Source organism: Neomonachus schauinslandi, chromosome 1 (genome assembly GCF_002201575.2).
Source record: "Neomonachus schauinslandi chromosome 1, ASM220157v2, whole genome shotgun sequence".
Taxonomy (NCBI): Eukaryota; Metazoa; Chordata; class Mammalia; order Carnivora; family Phocidae; genus Neomonachus; species Neomonachus schauinslandi.
This window is the reverse complement of record NC_058403.1, coordinates 22,139,849-22,159,141: the sequence shown is the minus strand read 5'-3', so window position 1 is coordinate 22,159,141 and position 19,293 is coordinate 22,139,849. Positions and strand designations below refer to the sequence as shown.

Here is a 19,293-nt window from a genome sequence, read left to right as displayed (position 1 = left end):
GATGACATAGGGTATGGGTCAATTGTCAGTTTCCATGTTTCTCTAATTAGCCTAAAATTTATAAGTGTAAACTCAAACATCTTAATGTCTACTATTCCAGAAAGGGAGATAATAGAATATATATTATATTCTTAATACATATGTATGTATGTATGTGTGTGTGTGTGTGTGTGTGTGTGTGTGTGTGTGTGTAACAGCAAATGGATTGCTTTTTTTTTTTTTTGTTTTGTTCTGGTGGGTGTCAGGGTAAAAAAGAAAAAGTAAGCTTTTTATTTCTGTGGTGGAAAATAATTCTTATCTTAAAAAAATCATCCTGACCTTATAAATTCTTCTGGCCACTGCATCATTTCTCTGCCCCCTCCCCCTCCTTAATAAATAAACTTCACAAAATAATTGATTATATTTGCTTTGCCTAATTATTTTCCTCTCATTCTGTCACAAACTCTTCCAGTTGGGTTTTTACCTTTAACTGCTCTATAAAACCTATTATTAAGGTATCCATTGAGCTTTTTCATGCTTGATCCAGGGGCCCATTCTCAATCCTCATACTTCTTGATCTAGTGCCAGAATATTAACCAGTTAATCACTTCTTTCTCCTTGAATCATCTCTCCAACCTCCAACTTAGCTAGCATGTCACCATCCTTTTCTGGTTTTCCTTCTTCCTCACTGGACTCTGCTTGATATCTTTTGCTAGTTGTTATAAATCTCTGACCTGTTAAAAATCACCATGCCTCAATTTTTGGATCTCTTTTTGTTTTATATAAACTCATATCCTTCATATACTAAATTCTTACAGATTTAAACACCACCTGTATTCCACCTGTAACTCCAATATATATCTTCAGCTTGGATCTTTTCCCTGAATGCTGTACTTTTATATCCAATTGCTTAATTCCCTCTCCGTTTAGATTTTTTTTTTTTAAAGATTTTTTTATTTATTTATTTGAGAGAGAGAGAATGAGAGAGAGAGCACATGAGAGGGGGGAGGGTCAGAGGGAGAAGCAGACTCCCTGCCAAGCAGGGAGCCCGATGCGGGACTCGATCCAGGGACTCCGGGATCATGACCTGAGCCGAAGGCAGTCGCTTAACCAACTGAGCCACCCAGGCGCCCTCCGTTTAGATGTTTTATAGGCAATGCAAATGTCCAGATGTCCAGATAGCCAAAGCCAATCTCCTATATTCACCCCTACATATCTTCCTTTGGTATTCTTTCCATCTCAGTAAATGGCAACTGACCCTTTTCAGTTGTCCCTTTTCAGTCATCCTTGAATCTACTTATTTACTCAGGCCGAACCCTTTGATGAGTCTTATTGATTCTATTGGAAGGTATTTTAAGATCTCATTGGTTTCATGAAATCAAATTCTGTATTCTGGTTGTTTTTATTTGTTTGGTTGTTTGGTTTGCTTTGCTTTTAATATAGATTGTTCCATAAATCCCTAAACTGGTCTTCCTGCTTTGGCCTATGCCCCCTTAGAGTATAGTTTAAAAAAAATAAAATAAAATAAACAAGAGAACTTCTTTAAAAACAAAAACAAACAAATAAACAAACAAAAACCATATTCTCTTCTGCTCAAAGCATTTTGGTGGCTTAACATTTTGCCCAGGGATGAAGCCATAATGATTATAAAGGCCTGTGAGGCTTCACAGTGTTTCTTCTTAACCTGCCTTCCTTGGCTTCTCTGACCTTTCTCTCCTTTATCCCACCTTAGTCATGTTCTGCACAGATCATCCCCCTTCTTTAAAAACCCAAGCATAGCTCATATTTATACTTACTATTTTCTCTTCCTAGCATTTCCATACTTTTTTTTTTCCTTCCTTTAGGTCCTTGGTTAAATATTACCTTTTTTAGCAAAGATATTCTTGTTCACCCAATTTCTTTTTTTCTTTTTTTAAAATTTTATTTAAATTCAATTAATTAACATATAATGTATTATAAGTTTCAGAGGTAGAGTTTAGTGATTCATCAGTTACATGTAACACCCAGTGCTCATTACATCAAGTGCCCTCCTTAATGCTCATCACCCAGTTACCCCATCTCCCCCATTCCCCTCCAGCAACTCTCAGTTTGTTTCCTATAGTTAAGAATATCCTCTGATTTTGTCTTATTTTATTTTTAATACTACAACACTTCAACTTTCATCCCTATCCCCCTCACCCATCTCCCTTGCCTGCTCAATTTTTGACCACAGTATTTACAATAAATAATTTATATATATAATTACTTTTATGTAATTACAATGTAACCACCATAAGAGTAGGGATTGCTATCTCACTTTTACCCCCAACATAGAAAACTGCCTGGCTTGTAGTAAGTTTAGATGAATTATTGAATGTATAAAGGATTTAGTATGTTTTATTTAATTTGTTTATTAGTCATAGTTGAAATGCCTTATTAATAATGAGATATGGGAGTCCATGACTTGTGAGTATTATAGAGGGAACTAATTTCCACTTATACCTCAGGAGTAAATGAGCACTTCAATGGAGGCTATTAGAGGTAAAAATGATTTAATTAAGGAGAGATCCCTGGGTTACCTCAGGTTAATCGTTGGACTTAAAAATATAGGAACAGGGCGCCTGGGTGGCTCAGATGGTTAAGCGTCTGCCTTCGGCTCAGGTCATGATCTCAGGGTCCTGGGATCGAGTCCTGCATCAGGCTCCCTGCTCCTTGGGAGCCTGCTTCTCCCTCTGCCTTTCTCTCTCGCTCTGTCTCTCATGAATAAAAAAATATATATATATAGAGGAACAAATACAATGAAAAACAATTATTCAGAAAGTTAATATAACCACTTGTACGAAGAAAATTTTAAAGATGTGTGATCAAGTGTTGTGAAAAGATCAGGAGAACAATGCTTTTAGATTTGGCAATTGGAGAAAACCAGATAGGTAGTGAAATAAGAAATTTATAAGGTTTTAGATGTGTTGCAAATTTGCTATTAGATTAAGTTTACAATTGAAATAGGAAAAATATGTACAAAATCTTATTGGAAATAAAGTGTCCATTCAGAGCAGAAGCAGATGGAACCCATCTTAGCATAGTCCCCAAGGTGCATGCAATTGATACGATATCGCACATTACAAAGTCTTGCTGAATCCAGAAAGGTCAGTCCTTTATGTGACAATTCCCTTAATACTTGGGTCTTTTATCAGATGGAGACTGACAAAGAAACCAAGCAGAGAAGAACTTAATATTGACATTTGGGTGGTTATAAAATCATTGAAAAGGCAGAGGAAAGGGAAGACAAGAGAGTCACCAGTCTTTTGGCTTCAGGTCACAAATTAACAAAGTGCAGTTCAAAGGTCGTCTGCAACTGCTAACTGGAGGTCAGGAAACCCGACTGCCAAGTTACCCCTCTGTTGACTTCAGAGCCACCCCGTTACAGAAACTGTGTGAATAGCCTGTGGAGTATGGAGTCAGCTTCTGCCTTCATTCACATCTGTAGGTCCTCTTGTCCTGATGCACCTCCTCAGAAAAGTGGGAGTGGTGTTCCCTCCCCGTCAGTATTCTAAATGGCTTACTCAAGCATCTCATCCTGAGTACCTTCATAGAACTTAAAACCATACCAGCAAATAAGTCTGGCACATGGAAAAAGGGAATAGCTTAGATGATAGAAATGGATGTGATGTGTCAACAGAAAATGTCTAAGATATTTCTATTACCTAGATTTAAAGCACCATTCTGGCCAAATACTTGAGTACTTGCACTTAAGGGAAGGTTGACAAATATCAAACTCTTCCAATTGATCTAACTTTAGCCATACCACATCCTCATCTGTGGGGAAAGAGCTGAGTCCATGACTCTGAACCATACCTTTGTCACCAGCTTCCAGTATTTGAGAAAACCAAATTCCCAGAAGTAAAGATGTTAGGGCAGAAATTAGGAACAGCCTGTTGAAACAGCGTGACAGGAAAGAAAAAAAAAAAAAAAAGATTTTATAACCTGAGAATAGAGTAAGACTGAAGAAAGTATGTCAAGTGAGAGATCTTTATAGTTCATGGTAATAAGACACAAGAAAGACTAAAAATACAAAAGACTAAAAATATAAAAGGGAAGAGAAGAGCTCTGTGGTAACGCAGTGATCTGGAGAAGAGCAAAGTTAAAGAAATTACATTCAAAGATACAGGGTTTGGCCTTCAAAAAAAGAGGAAGGTAGCCTTCCATTTTAGGTTTATCCAGAAGTGATAGGATACAATTTGAGTGAACTTGCTTGATGAATTCTATTTCACTCTTGATATTGAGAAATCTATTTATATTTGTTGGGAATTGTGGATGCAGTTGAGGAAGAGTGTGAAGAGCTAAAACACATACAGAGAGCTAATCTTTGTTGTTGCTGTTGTCTTCAACATATTATATCTCAGTGTATCCTGAAGCCTAAGGAAATACTGTTTTGTAATTCTATGATTCATCCCACTTTAAAAATGTTTCTAAAACATTTACTCATCCACGATCTTATGTATGCTCACATTATATTCATGAGCTCCCTTCCTTTTCTTCCACATGTGTATCTTTGGACATATACTTTCAGAATTTTACTTTATAAAGTGTATCTTTACTTTGGGATGCTTTTTTTTGTTAGACAGAGGAATATGATATTTGATGTATTATTTTGAATCTGTTTTCAGACATCTCTGTATATATCTGATTGTCCTGCTCTTTTTTTTTTTTAAATAAGGCTCTATGTTTCACTTCACTTACTAGTTCCTCTTTATTTATTTATTTATTTATTTATTTTTTAAAGATTTTATTTATTTATTTGAGACAGAATGAGAGAGAGAGAGAGCACATGAGAAGGGGGAGGGTTAGAGGGAGAAGCAGACTCCCTGCCGAGCAGGGAGCCCGATGCGGGACTCGATCCCGGGACTCCAGGATCATGACCTGAGCCGAAGGCAGTCGCTTAACCAACTGAGCCACCCAGGCGCCCGGAACTTTTTTTTTTAATAAAGATTTTATTTATTTATTTGAGAGAGAGAATGAGAGAGAGCACACGAGAGGGGGGAGGGTCAGAGGGAGAAGCAGACTCCCCGCCAAGCAGGGAGCCCGATGTGGGACTCGATCCCGGGACTCCAGGATCATGACCTGAGCCAAAGGCAGTCGCTCAACCGACTGAGCCACCCAGGCGCCCCAGTTCCTCTTTATTTAATTCCATTATTTTGTTTTATCAGCATTAAAGTCAGAGGAAGAGTGACTTTTTTTTTTCATTGTTTATTACCTTTCACAAGATAAAATAATCACCAAGGCAGACTTTTTGTAAGTTTTCACTTTTATACTTTGATCAAGCTCTGGCTTTAGGCATGTATATAAATATCAAAATGTTTATCAACATTACTTATACACTGACAGCCTTTTTAAAGAAAGAATAAGTGAAAATAGTATTTGTGATTTTCCAGTGATTTATATCCACCAACTTATCCTCACAATGGCAAATTTAGTGTTGACATTGTTACCTTTTTTTTTTTTTTTAATGAGGAAACTAATAGCCAATGCAGTTAATTTGCTCAGGGTCATACAGCAATTCCTACAACAGTCTGCTAAAGATTGTTTTTGTCCTGCTCCTAGATAATGGCACCAATTCTTTGCTATCATACACCCTCCACATCTCTAAGCTGAACCTCAATGTTATATCTTTTACCTTCCATTTAACTAAAATATTACACTCAGGGTCAACTAAGTAACTTTATGTTGTTGAATTTACTTTGTTCCTTGACTACAAAAAATTCTACACAGGGATCTGTGTTCTCTGAAGCCAAATTGATGGTATTTTGTGATCCAAAAGATGTTGGGTTATGCATAAATTATTAAGACACTTGAATTTTTCTCCCAGAATATGATGTTCATTCTTAAGATACTACACAGGATGATGTATTGGATTAAAAAAAAAATTGTAAGTCTGTAAATATGTCATAAATAAATAATACCTCAGTTTAAAAAAATAAAATAAAATATTGACATTGTGGATACGCAATAATGCAATAGCAGGAATATGGTTATCAGGGAGAGATAACAAATATGGTTATCAGGGAGAGATAACAAAATGACAGTGACTAACATTTGCCAAGTATATCTTAGGTTCTGTTTTGTGTATTGCATTACTTGATCCTTATTAGCAACCTTCGCAGTGGATATTACTCTAATTTCCACTTTAGTAAGAAAAAATATTGATGAAAATACAAAGAATTTGTCCAAGATTGAAGTTAAAAAAAGTAGCAGGGCCAGACTTTGGATCCATAGATTCTGAAGATATATATCCAGGCTCTTCATCTAACTCTACGCTGGTTCTAATAGAGGTGAAAATAAATAATAAAGAAAGAAACACGTGTTTGTACAATTGTTCTATTCATTCAGCGATGGGTGACATTCATTAATTATTGAAATGGAAGGTGCTAGGAAGCAGTTTAGAAAAACATGCTGACAATGATGGGAGCTTTGTGCATGGAATTCAATATCCACAAGCCCCATTGGAAACATAGGACTGTGTTTGATAGTCTTCTACAATATGATCCTCTGTTTGCATAGACCCAGTGAGATTAGATAATTCAAGATATTGAAAGCCAGACTGAAAAGTCTAAGCTTGATGTTATAAAGAGGAGGAAGCTTCTGAATACCCTACTCAGGGAAGTGACGTGATTGGAGTGGTGCTTTAGAAAGATTGATTTTGCATTTACATGCCATATGGATTGAAATTTGGTGAGATGTCCAATAGAAAAGGAAGCCAAGAGCCACCAATCATTGCAGATAGAGGCAGATAAGATTTGGGCTTAACGTGGAAACAGGAAGGAAGAGTAGAACACAAGAATTATGATGTAGGAATGATGAAAATAACTTCGTGACTTATTGTGATGTATATAAGAGATAGACTTGAGGATGAACGTGACTATGAAACAGTGGAGAGTGGAGGGATGAATTAGAGATATTGGTTCTAGGCATATTAGACCCTATTCACTTGAATAGGTTCTGTACCTTTGTATATTATTTTTAATTACTGAAATGTTTAATTCATCATCTATTTCCTGGGGACTGAGCATAGTCCAGTCACTTTTCTCAATGTTACACACACACACACACACACACATATATATGCATGCATATATATAAGTATGGAATAATTTGGTAGTCAGCAAGTGGTTGGACATATAAAATCAGAATGTAAAAGAAAAAAAGTATTTAGAAAGATACGAGAGCTGCAAGTCATAAGCATGTTTTTCCTTTTAGTCAGGTAACAGAAAGAGGAGTCCAACAAAAAATAAATACAAATGAAAACCCAGGGTAAGAGTCAGCCTGTCTGAAAATAGACTATCTGGCTAGATAAAGATACCCACTGGCTCAAGTTTTGGTAATGGTACCTTTGTGCTAACAAAAAAAAGCCTCTTATTTCTCTGTGGTTGTCTCATGTCAAGGGCACAGCTCAGTTAATGGTGCATGCCTCTGTGGTCTGAATAAGAACCAAGGACCATGTCTATTCTGAATGTATGGTCAGAGGTGGAGCCCGAGATGTATCGCATCTCTCCCTCCCCCCTTCAGTACTTAGCACTTTTCCTTTTTAAATGTATCCTTAAACTGAAGATTATAATTGCTGTGATGTCCAATTTAGACCTGGCTGACATTAGAGAGTAAATGGGCATGAGGTGAAGAATTGGCAGTCTTATTATAAACAATCAGCGTGTGGGTGTATATATATATATACACTATATATATATATACTATATATATATATACACTATATATATATAGTGTATATATATATGTATACTATATACATATATATACACTATATATATAGTGTATATATATGTATATAGTATATATATATATATATTTATATTTATATATATATTTAATGCAAACTTTAGGTCAAGCCTATAGATGAAAAGAACCTACAGTCATAATCTGGGATTAAAGAAGCATGAAACTATGATAATGTTTATGTATGGCAACTTTCATAGATTTTTAAGGTCATTTAAAATTTTTATTTCGGGGCGCCTGGGTGGCTCAGATGGTTAAGCGTCTGCCTTCGGCTCAGGTCATGATCCCAGGGTCCTGGGATTGAGTCCCGCATCGGGCTCCCTGCTAGGCGGGGACCTGCTTCTCCCTCTGCCTCTGCCTCTCTCTCTCTCTCTCTGACTCTCATGAATAAATAAATAAAACATTTAAAAAAAATAAAATAAATAAAATAAATTTTTTATTTCCAGGTAAGATTTTAATAGTCATATGACTTGGAATACATCAGTATTCTGCACATTAATCTCCAAACCTTAGAGTTATCCCATAATGCACTTAATAGGATATCCAAATAATTTACACTTACTAATTAGAGCTGAAATGTACACTGTTGGATGTCTCTACAATATTTATATCTAAAAGGCCATAAACCTGCCCTCCTGGCTTTTGCTCAGTACCATTTATAAGGCATATTTTTATGTGATCCACAGTGCTCTCTTTCAAGTCTAGCATATAAGGCACACTTGACTTTTGATAGCCATTAGAGATTTTTATATGAATCTTTGATTGTATCAGAACAGGAATTTGCATTTACGTGTTATTTTCAATCAAGTTTTTTTTTGTTGTTTTTACAAAATTAATTTCAGAGATGATATATTTACATATATATATTTTTAAAGATTTATTTATTTATTTTAGAGGGAGAGAGAGATCAGGGAGCAGGGACAAAGGGAGAGAGAGTCTTAAGCAGCCTCTACACTGAGCGCAGAGCCTGACACAGGGCTCGATCTTACGACCCTGAGATCACCACCTGACCTGAAACCATGAGTCATATGCTTAACAGACTGCACCACTCAAGCACCCCTTATATATTTTTATAATATATGTATATATTTTAAGTAAATTATATGTAAATTTACAACTTTATGATTATTTCAAATGTGATATTGAAAAGAAAGAGAAGAGGGGCACCTGGCTGACTCAGTCACTAGAGTGTGTGACTCTTGATCTTGGGGTCATGAGTTCAAGCCCCAGGTTGGGTGTAGAGATTACTTAAAAAAAAAAAAAAAAAGAGGGCGGGGGAGAAAGAGAAACTGAGAGAGATCCCTTCAATACTTAACGTACCTCTAATTCTTCATGTTTCTGGAGTAGAAGTTTCATTAATTTCCTCATGAGACTTTTTTCTCTATTATTTTCTCCTCTTGCCTCTTTAGCATTTTTGCTAATTGTTTATAAGGTTTTGTATACTGGAAAATAAAGTTTCATTCAGCATACATTATTGAGCTTGAAATAATGTGAGTAATGGATTGACACAAAAACACACAAGACAGATTTTATAGCTGTTTTTAAAATATAAGGATTACAACTTAAATATTCCACATAAAGCTTTATTTTAGCTAAATAATACATAAGTGAAACTAAAATAGGTAGTTTGCAGTTTTATTTAGTTCATAATGACATTTGCTCTAAACTTAACACTTTCCCCAAAATTATTAACATAATTTTAATAAACAAAAAGAAAATAAATCTCACATCTTCACAAAAGATATTTATGCTAATGATTCAATAAAGTCTTTGTTTCTTCTTATATTTTTAATTGTACCTGCATTCTCCCTCCATCCCTTTCTCTCTTTCACACACACACACACACACACACACACACACACAAACAGGAGCTTGTTTTCCTTGAATGCAAATAAAATCCCCATACTGTATAGAAAAGGAAGAAGTAAAATTATTGCCTCAATCAATGAAATTTGATAATATTTTACTCTTCATTTTCTATAGTTACAAAGATTGACTAATGTATACTTTCTTGCAATTTGAAAGCATCATTCAGCAGTTTATGCAAGCTCTCTAATTCAAATATATTAAGTGACATAGGGAGCAATTTTCCTTTATTCCTAATTGTCAGGATACCATTAAGTCTTAATAATGGCCATCCATATTACCTGGCTTACATTTCCTTTGTTTTCACTTTTTCGTAGATGTGCCATCCAGTCCCTATGGAGTGAAGATTATAGAGCTGTCACAGACCACAGCCAAGGTTTCTTTCAACAAGCCGGACTCCCATGGAGGTGTGCCTATTCATCACTATCAAGTGGATGTCAAAGAAGTGGCATCAGAAACCTGGAAAATAGTACGCTCCCATGGAGTTCAAAGTGAGTCAGTGATTTCAAAGTATGTTGGTTAATTCAAGCTGACCTTCAGTGTTCTTGTGTGATTGGGTTTTTATTTTTCTTCGATGTGTACTTTTTTTTTTCTTTTAATAAAGTAGGGCTGGGAAGACATTTCCAATGCCCTTTTCTTCTTGAGAATACTTTTAATAGAGAGTGGGGAAGTTTTCATCTTTAATAAAGATGGAAGAGTTTAGCAAAATCACCAAAGTTCAATTTTAGGGGAGAAAATTTAATATTTAGAATCTTGGTGGTAGAAAAACAACTACTGACATGTCAAATTTGATGGCTGAATATTCTGAAATATGTTTGTTTTTCATTTATCTGTAAGATTTCTTCTGTAAGTAGTTGTAAAAGTCATACTGTAAAATGTAGAAATCTTATATATTTATGAAGCCATCTATAAAAATTATCTGTCTACTAGAATTTATTTCAAAATTATGTTTTGAGGGCACCTGGGTGGCTCAGTTGGTTAAGCGACTGCCTTTGGCTCAGATCATGATCCTGGAGTCCCTGGATCGAGTCCCGCATCGAGCTCCCTGCTCGGCAGGGAGTCTGCTTCTCCCTCTGACCCTCCTGACCCTCCCCCCTCTCATGTGCTCTCTCTCTCAGTCTCTCTCTCTCAAATAAATAAATAAAATCTTTAAAAAAAAAAAACTATGTTTTGAAAACTGAGCTTCTTCCTATAAATTATGGCATTTTGAGTAATAGAATAAGCTAATTCTAAGAAGTTAAAACAATTTACAGCACTTCTTTTCACATATGGAATTTCATCATTGTGAAATTGTGATTTTTTTCCCATTAAAAGAAGAAGCTAAATTAGGAAATGATAATTAATTATAAGAGGGGGACTCTATTGGTTGGGATATAGAACTACATTGCATAGTCCAAAAGGACAGTAAAGAAAACAGTGAGGACACTATTGTTCCAAAGTGTCCCTCCTCTGCTGATCCTGGCCCTGGCATGATCCTGACATGTATGGTGTAAGGGCTCTGTAAAAGGCATGAGCTGTCCTGTGAAGACTTGTCCTAGTGGACAACAGAGACAGAACAGATAAAATCATTGTAGTTCCACCAGTGTTGGCACTCCTTGTTCCATTTTTACTGAGAGTAACTATATGTTTTTTATAGAAGTGCCAGAAATATTCACCAATCTGTCATCAGTCATTTACTACATGCTTCAAATAATGCCCCCCAAACATGTCAGCCCTTATCATTTCTCTTAATGACGAGAGGATTTGGATAGGTAATGTTCTTTGTGCAAATGCTATGTGGTTCAGGAGAGAAGATAGTATCCCAAAAGAATGAACAAGTGAGTTCTGGGACTCTAATGGAAGAAACCATTATCCTAGATTCAAGAATTCTATTTTTTGAGAGAGGGAAAACAAGAGAGATGAAAGGTGAGAGACAGAAAGAAAAATGAATTATTACTGACAGTACAGAACACTCAGAGTGGGGGTGTTTGTGCACAACCAAGAAGAAAAGTAATGTTAAAGCTGAATATTAGAGAAATTAAACTTGGCAGAATAGTACTACCACACCTCATCCCTCCACCCTGCTGAAGAAGGTTAACAGATTCTCCCAAGACTTTTTACAAAGTTGCAACATCATGAAGGATTTTTAATGGCCTTGATCTGATGGAGTTGTTCATGTCCAAAAACCTGATTTTGTTACTCCATGTATCCATCTCTCAGAAGCAGGTTTCTGTGTTTATAAAACTGATATATAAGAAAGGACATTTGCTAATTCACAATGAGAAAGCACTGTCCTGGAAATTAGACATTCAGAATATATATAATAGGTATATTCTTTACCTGTGAGTATTTTATGTAGGAAAGGAAATATGAGTCAGAAACCTGTTTGGTGAGTCTTGAATATCAGTCAAGGAAGTTAAGTGAATGAGATATCCAATGCTTTCAGACTGGGCCAGCTTAAAGCTTGCCAGTGAGACCAGAATACTCAAAGTCCTGGTTTCTCTTCCACTTCTTATAAGAACATTGATCCCATCATGGGGCTCCACCTTCATGACCTCACTAAGCCTAATTACCTCCCCAAGACCCACCTCTAAATACTATCACATTAGAGGTTTTGGTTTCAACATATGAATTGGTGGGTGGGGGTGGGGATGGGGGTGGGGGGTGGGGGGGAGGGTGTGTTTGGGAGGGGTAGGGACACAAATCAGTTCCTAGTTCCTAAATATTCATTCTATTTTAGTCACTGTGTTAAGAACTGAAAATAAATCAAATCAATCGATTTTGAGCGCAAACTGAAGAATTTGGTATTATCAATATCTTCTGTTTTACAGAGGATGAAGCTGAGGGCTATCCAAATAAAGGGAAAAATTGAGACTATAAAGTTTAGCTTCTTATCTGTAAGGGAATATGGGTAAATAATGGAGAAACCAAAATTCAACCCCTAACAGGAAATCTAAAGATTTTTTATTTATTTATCTGAGAGAGAGAATGGGAGACAGAGAGTATGAGAGGGAGGAGGGTCAGAGGGAGAAGCAGACTCCCCGCCGAGCAGGGAGCCCGATGCGGGACTCGATCCCGGGACTCCAGGATCATGACCTGAGCCGAAGGCAGTCTCTTAACCAACTGAGCCACCCAGGCACCCCACCTAACAGGAAATCTGATTGCAAGCCTGTACTGCACTTTTTATCCTCTGTTCAGTTAAGAGTTGAGAAAGTGGAACATAAATTACTGCCCTGTAAAGTATGAATATGACCCATTATATATATATCAGTGTGTTTTATGTATAAAATTTGTAAGTGTTTTATATAATTTTAAGTATATTTATATATAAATAATTTTTATAATATAAAATTTAAATATATATAACATGTAATGTGTGTGTTTGTTGCAATGTGCTTTAGATAGCTAGTGGAAGGAATTATATAGAGAATTTAGGGAGCAATTTGCCTGACCAAGTTAAATATGAATTAGAGAGTTGAAATATCACTGTTATTTAGAAGTTTCTTCTTAGAAAAGCAAGAAGGAAGGGACAGGAAGGGGGAGAGGGAGAGAAAAAGGAAAGAAGAACAGCCTGTCAGAATGGCTAAAGTTGGACATTTTAAACATGTTTCTTCACTCCACCCCACGTATGTATGGTTGACTAGACTACAGGGTCCAGAACAGGTATGATAGATATTGTGTGCATGTGAGTTGTGAGATTATGTGATGTAGTCATCAGTGGTTTGGAAAAGGATTACAATTGAGAGAGAAGTAATTACATAGTTGCTTCAATGGGAACATTGTACTTCAATTCAATACAAAGATGTAAGAACAGAGTAATTTAGTAAAAGAATTATTATAAAGGATCTAAAGAATGTGGCCCCAGTACACAGCTCTCTGATGCAGCTTGATTTAAGGGTGAAAATTCAATGGTCTTGAGCAGAGGGCAAGCTTCAACAATAGTGAAAATCTTAAAAATTGTCTTCAACTTTGTAATCGTCTGCACATATTATGGAAAAGAGATCCATAGCTTTCATTCATTTCTCAAAAAATGTATCTTAAAAAAAAATTTTTTTTAGTTTGACTTTGTTCTCAAATTATAGTTTAGCTGAGTATACAATTCAAACTTGATAATTACTTTCCTTTGGTAATCTAAAGAGAGTATTTTAGTCTTTTCTGTCTTCCCTTATTTTAAAGCCTGCTAGAAGTTGTTCTTTGTAAATATTTTGACTTCTTTTCTTAAGCTGGTTTTGTGAGATCTACTTTAATTTGGTATCTTGAGGTTTAATCGCTTGTCCTAATGTGGAGTTATCTTTTCTGTTTGAGGTTCATTGTATTCCTCAATCCGAAGATCCATGTCTTTCATCAGTTCTGGAAAATGTCATCATCATTACCTTCTTGAATATGAATATTATGTCTTCCCTCATTCTCTCTGTTCATTTGTTCTGATAATCCAAGTTATATGCTACACTTGTTATTTGGGAAGTTAGAATATCGTATCTCTTTACCTTTATTGTGTTTCATTCCTTCACCATGTTATTTTTCAGTTCTGTCTACTAGTTCACTAATTCTTATTTCACTTATATCTGCCATTAAAACTATTAAATTTTAATGGTCATATTTTTTATGTATGTAAGTTATATTAGTTCATTGTATGTCTCAACAGTATCTCACTCATGGTGGCTTGTTTAGTAGTATACTATATGATTTAAAATGATCTCATATTTTGTTAATCCTATTTACTAGAATCATGCAAGCCCTGGGGTTTGGGTGTGTTCTTCCACAGAAGATACTCTTTTGCTTCGGGTAGTTGCCCTGGAACATTCCAAAGGTGGAAGCATCGGAGCACCCTAAATTAATATCTTGATTTGAGAGTTTCTGTACTATGAGAGCAGGTTTATAGTTACTAATTTTCAAGAAGTTCTTATCCAACTCCCTTTGCCAAATTGGGATTTGGTTCAAGGCCAAGCCAAACAAATTTTTTTCTAGCCCACACTTTTACTTGCTTCCAAGAACTTTGACATTCCTGGCTCCATGCAGGGGTCCAAGCCTCAAATCTCCCTCTTTCTTTTTTCCCTAGTGAGGACATTCAAATCCAATCTTCTGTATTACAGATCTGTGAAAAAGCTCTCAGCTGTCTGAGTATCAGTGAGATTTTCCATAAGACTGCAATAACTGATAGAAAAACAATTACATGGCCGCTCCTCTAGCTTCAGGTCTCCCATCCACATCATTTTCTCATATTTCAGAGTTTGCCTTCCTTTTCTATGAGATAATATGTGCATTTAAAAAGATTTTTGAAAATGGTATGTTTAATTGTTACCATATTTAAAAGACTTGATTTTATGGCTGTATTGTTGAAATTTTGAAGACATTTTTTAAAGCATATACATAGTTTTGAATAGTGAAGAAATGCTTCTTTTGTGCCTTTGCTTTATAGTTTGAACTGATCATTCATCTTAAAGTTTAAGAGAGTTTTGTAAGCATAACTGTACTCATTGCCTTTGAGGCATTTGTTAGAATATAGATTTAGGTTTATCTGTGAAAAGACAGTTACTATGGTCATGAATATTTCAGCTACTATTTTTTACCCTCATCATGGTTTTATTTATTTATTTTAATTTACATGAGTTTAGTTGACATTCAGTTACTTTTCTTTGTTCATAAATATCTATAATTCATTATATACTATTCATGTATCTACTTTTACCTAGAAATAAATATCAGCTCTTGCTTGATTGTGTGGCATAAGCAAGAAAATTTTAGCAAAAATTTTTCCTATTAGTAGATTCTGATTCTAAGTAAGTCATTAATTAATTTCCTGTGAATTTCACCTGCTCACTCTGCACCTGGCCCTAGGTTTAGGGTGCAATTACGGTCTAGACCAATTATTAAATTCTTCAAGGTTTAGCTGAAGTCTTACTGATCATCCAATCACTGATGTGACACAAAACTAAATTTTGAAACATGGAGAGTTGTGAACAAATCTGATATCAACAACTTGAACTCTTCAAACTTCGAATGTGAGCCATTCTGACATTTAATTTTGAGTGAAAAATATGTATCACAGGTGTAGCAAGATTTTTTGATTGGGAAGGATACATGACATTTTCATTACCCTATCATTTAACACTTTGTAAGCATTTTCTATATACCTCATTGGGCACAAATGAAGAGAAGATAATAATCTTGCAAAACAGCTACTCATTTTTCAGTATTCAAAATAAAAAATGAAAAATTAACATTTTAAAATATCAAGGTTTTTTTTTTATCAGAGCATAGAACAATTCTCTCAGATAGCATAATCTATTTCTTTTAATTTGTGAAATGTTTAGCCAGCTAGAATCACACATAGATGCCCTTTCAATCTCAACCAAGATTATTATATACTCTGCTTTATTTGCATCTAAGGTCAGAGTAGAATTTCTCTTTGTTCTCTTAGTTCTATTTTAATTGAAATCTGAAGGAAAAAAATCAACTTGTATGGTAGAGAAATCCATTTTCAGCTTTGTGAAGGAGTTTCTCCAAGATTGTTTTGAAGTATAAGTTTGGATTTACAAATCACATGCCTATGCCTGAAAGGTCCACAAACTGATTTTAAATAGGAGCTTAAATTGGAATAAAGATTAATAGATCAAATACTAAGAAAGATTTCAATGCAACTAAAGAGATGCTACTTTCCAGTACCTTCCGTTCTCTCAAAGGGGGCGCCCTAAATTCAACCAGCAGCTTTCTTGGAATAAAGAGTCATTCTGGCTTGAATACTCCAAAACCACAAGCTTAATATCATTTATACAGATTCAGGCGGAGGCTCCACATCAACAATGAAAAGTTTATTTATTACATGCATGGGATTTCCATGTACAAACAGCACTCTTAGAACACCTAATTCCTCCATGTTTTAGTTTTTCACTAGGAATCACCTCCATGCTCTGCGATCTTCCCACCGCCCCCACCCCCATCACTTTCTCTTAGTGCCGCAGGCTTGATATGGCCTACGAAGTGTGCTTTTACATTATTTGCTTCAAAGAATTGTTTAGCTTTTAAAACTGGACATTAATGCCCTTTAGAAGTAAGATAGATTTTGGCACAATTATTTTGTAATTTTTTTCCCATTGCTTTGTATTAGAATTTCTTAATCAAATGTTAGCTTTTTTCAAGTAATCCTCCCATATTTCCTGTGTTTTCTCTCATTGTCTCTACTTTTATCTTTTGCTCTACCCTAAATTTTTAACACTTACATTTTTCAATTTACTTATCAATTTTTAAAATTGTTAAATGTTTCATTCTCTGATCATTTATTTAATGTATGCAATATATTCTCTTATCTCTCCAATAATTGTAATATTTCTTCAGAGTTATTTTTGCTCCATGATTTGGTTTTCTTTTCCTGGACTTATTTTGTTGTTGTTGTTATTTTTTTTGCTGTCTGTCATTCACATTGGAAACTTTCCCCAAGTATTTGGTGATCCTTGCCTGAATATGTGCATTTAAAAGTAAGAAAAAAATCACCCCTAAGCTCTGCGCAAAGGTAGGGCTTTTTAAGCCTTGACATCAGATGGGTTTCTAACTTCCCCATCAACAGAGGTCTGTGAAATAGTAACTATTTTTGGGTATCATTTTGAGGTTGTTCAGTTATTATTGGCATAACTGGCTACCGGGACAATTTGGAAAAGCAGCTTCTGTCAAATGGTGTCAGATGCTTCCCACAAAGTTTGTCCGGCAAATCAACTCCATGCTCCCTTATGTTTAGAATTCCAGAGTACAAAACTTCTTCGGTCCCGCTTATCCAGATAATAGATCTTTCATCTTCTGTTGAGGTGAGAGAGAGGAATTCATCTTCTCTTAAATCTGAGGAGAGGGCAGGAGAGTTCAATTGTTTAAATGTTTGATGATCATCCAGTTTTGTGCTTTCATCTTTTTGGATTTAAAATTCCTGAGACTTTTCTGAAACTTCTGTAGGTCTAATTAGTTTACCTCCCCTATCATACCATCTTCATATACAGATTTTTATAATTTTTGATGTAACATTATATTTTTATATGTGGGTTTTTTCAATTTTTAAAACAGTATTAAATTATATATTGATGACATAGTGTTGAAAATTACACTTTTAAGAAAAATGAGCATATCAGTGTTACTTGCTAATGATAGTACCTATAATTATCTAACTTTCTGCTCTCTTGTGCTGCTTATAGGCAAAAAAAAATTCACATTTTTCTTGGAAACTAGCTAGCTTCATATGCACATTCAGTAGAAATTTTAAATATAAATTAAGCTCTAAAATTTGGCAGTTTTGGGGCACCTGGGTGGCTCAGTCATTAGGTGTCTGCCTTCGGCTCAGGTCATGGTCCCAGGGTCCTGGGATCGAGCCCCACATCAGGGTCCCTGCTCCATGGGAAGCCTGCTTCTCCCTCTCCGACTCTCCCTGCTTGTGTTCCCTCTCTCGCTGTGTCTCTCTCTGACAAATAAATAAATAAAATCTTTAAAAAAATAAATAAAATAAAATAAAATTTGGCAGTTTTCGCAATAATACCCAGAATAACAAAGACCATCAGATAGGGACACAGTGTAAGGTTGCATATATTGTGTAATATGCAACCACAAGAACTCTTTACAAATCCAAAAGATAATAAAACCAGCTCTCTATTGAAAAACATGCTATTTGATAGTCACCTCAAAGTTTTTTTGTTCAAAAACCCACTAATCATGCAATAGATTTCAGATTATTCAACAGTTCCTGGATTCTTCAGTGGTAATTGAGGAACATACTGTATGTATACAATGCTATATCTATAAACAGAGTGAATAGTGATATAATAGGGCAGATTTCTTTCTATGAAATTATTAATTAATTTTTGTAGTGAAATTATACAGGATTGGTCCTCTTTTGTTCTGAATTGTGACTCAGAAAGAAAGTAACATTGTCAATGGAAACATTTTATTGAAGTTATGGCCTATAAATGTTTTTCTGTGATCATTATTGAATATAAAATCTTTTTGCTTTTGTTCATACTTAAAAAGAAAGCTAGTGATTGTTTAAAATACAGATGGAAAATAATGACAATGAGCATCATAACTCAACTAAAGCTAGAGTAAGCTCACACAGGTATTTCTTCAAATATGTCACTTTCCGAAATTTATCAGGAATTTTCTGTGTTGTGTTATGGTGCCACTAAAAATAATGAAAGAAATAATTGATATATCTTTGTTACTTAAAACTTGTTTTATTTATTTTTTGTTTTTGTTTTGGAAATGCACCCCAGAAAATGTCCCTGCATGACAAATGACACGATCAGCCTTTTAGGTCTTTCTGTCTTTTGTCTCCCCTGTCCACCAACCAAACACACAATGGTCCCTTTTAACTATAAAATGAATTTCCTTTTTTTTTTTTCTCTTACCTTTGTGTGTGTTTTTGTCTGTGTTCTTGAAGCATATATTATCATACATTTTCTTTTGTTTTGTGATATATTGGCAGGCATCATTTCAAATTACACTTAAGATTGTTATTCCAATGTTTCTTTAATCTATTTACAGTTGCCTGGGTGACACTGGATTTCCATATATCTTACTACTCAATTTTATAGTTTTAGAAACAATTTTATTTTATTTTATTTTATTTATTTATTTATTTTTAATTTTTTTTAAATTTTTTTTAAAGATTTTATTTATTTATTTGAGACAGAGAGAATGAGAGAGACAGAGAGCACATGAGAGGGGGGAGGG

At 35.0% G+C, this 19,293-nt stretch overlaps 1 protein-coding gene across 1 annotated transcript in view; it reads left to right on the top strand.

Moving 5' to 3' along the window:
* NCAM2 (neural cell adhesion molecule 2) overlaps positions 1-19,293 on the top strand; it is a 528,788-nt gene that overhangs the window by 437,591 nt on the left and 71,904 nt on the right. Inside the window, exon 12 of the mRNA XM_044913789.1 lies at positions 9,927-10,100. Within this exon, the coding sequence (XP_044769724.1) occupies positions 9,927-10,100 (174 nt within the window). The remainder of the gene's footprint in view (positions 1-9,926; positions 10,101-19,293) is intronic.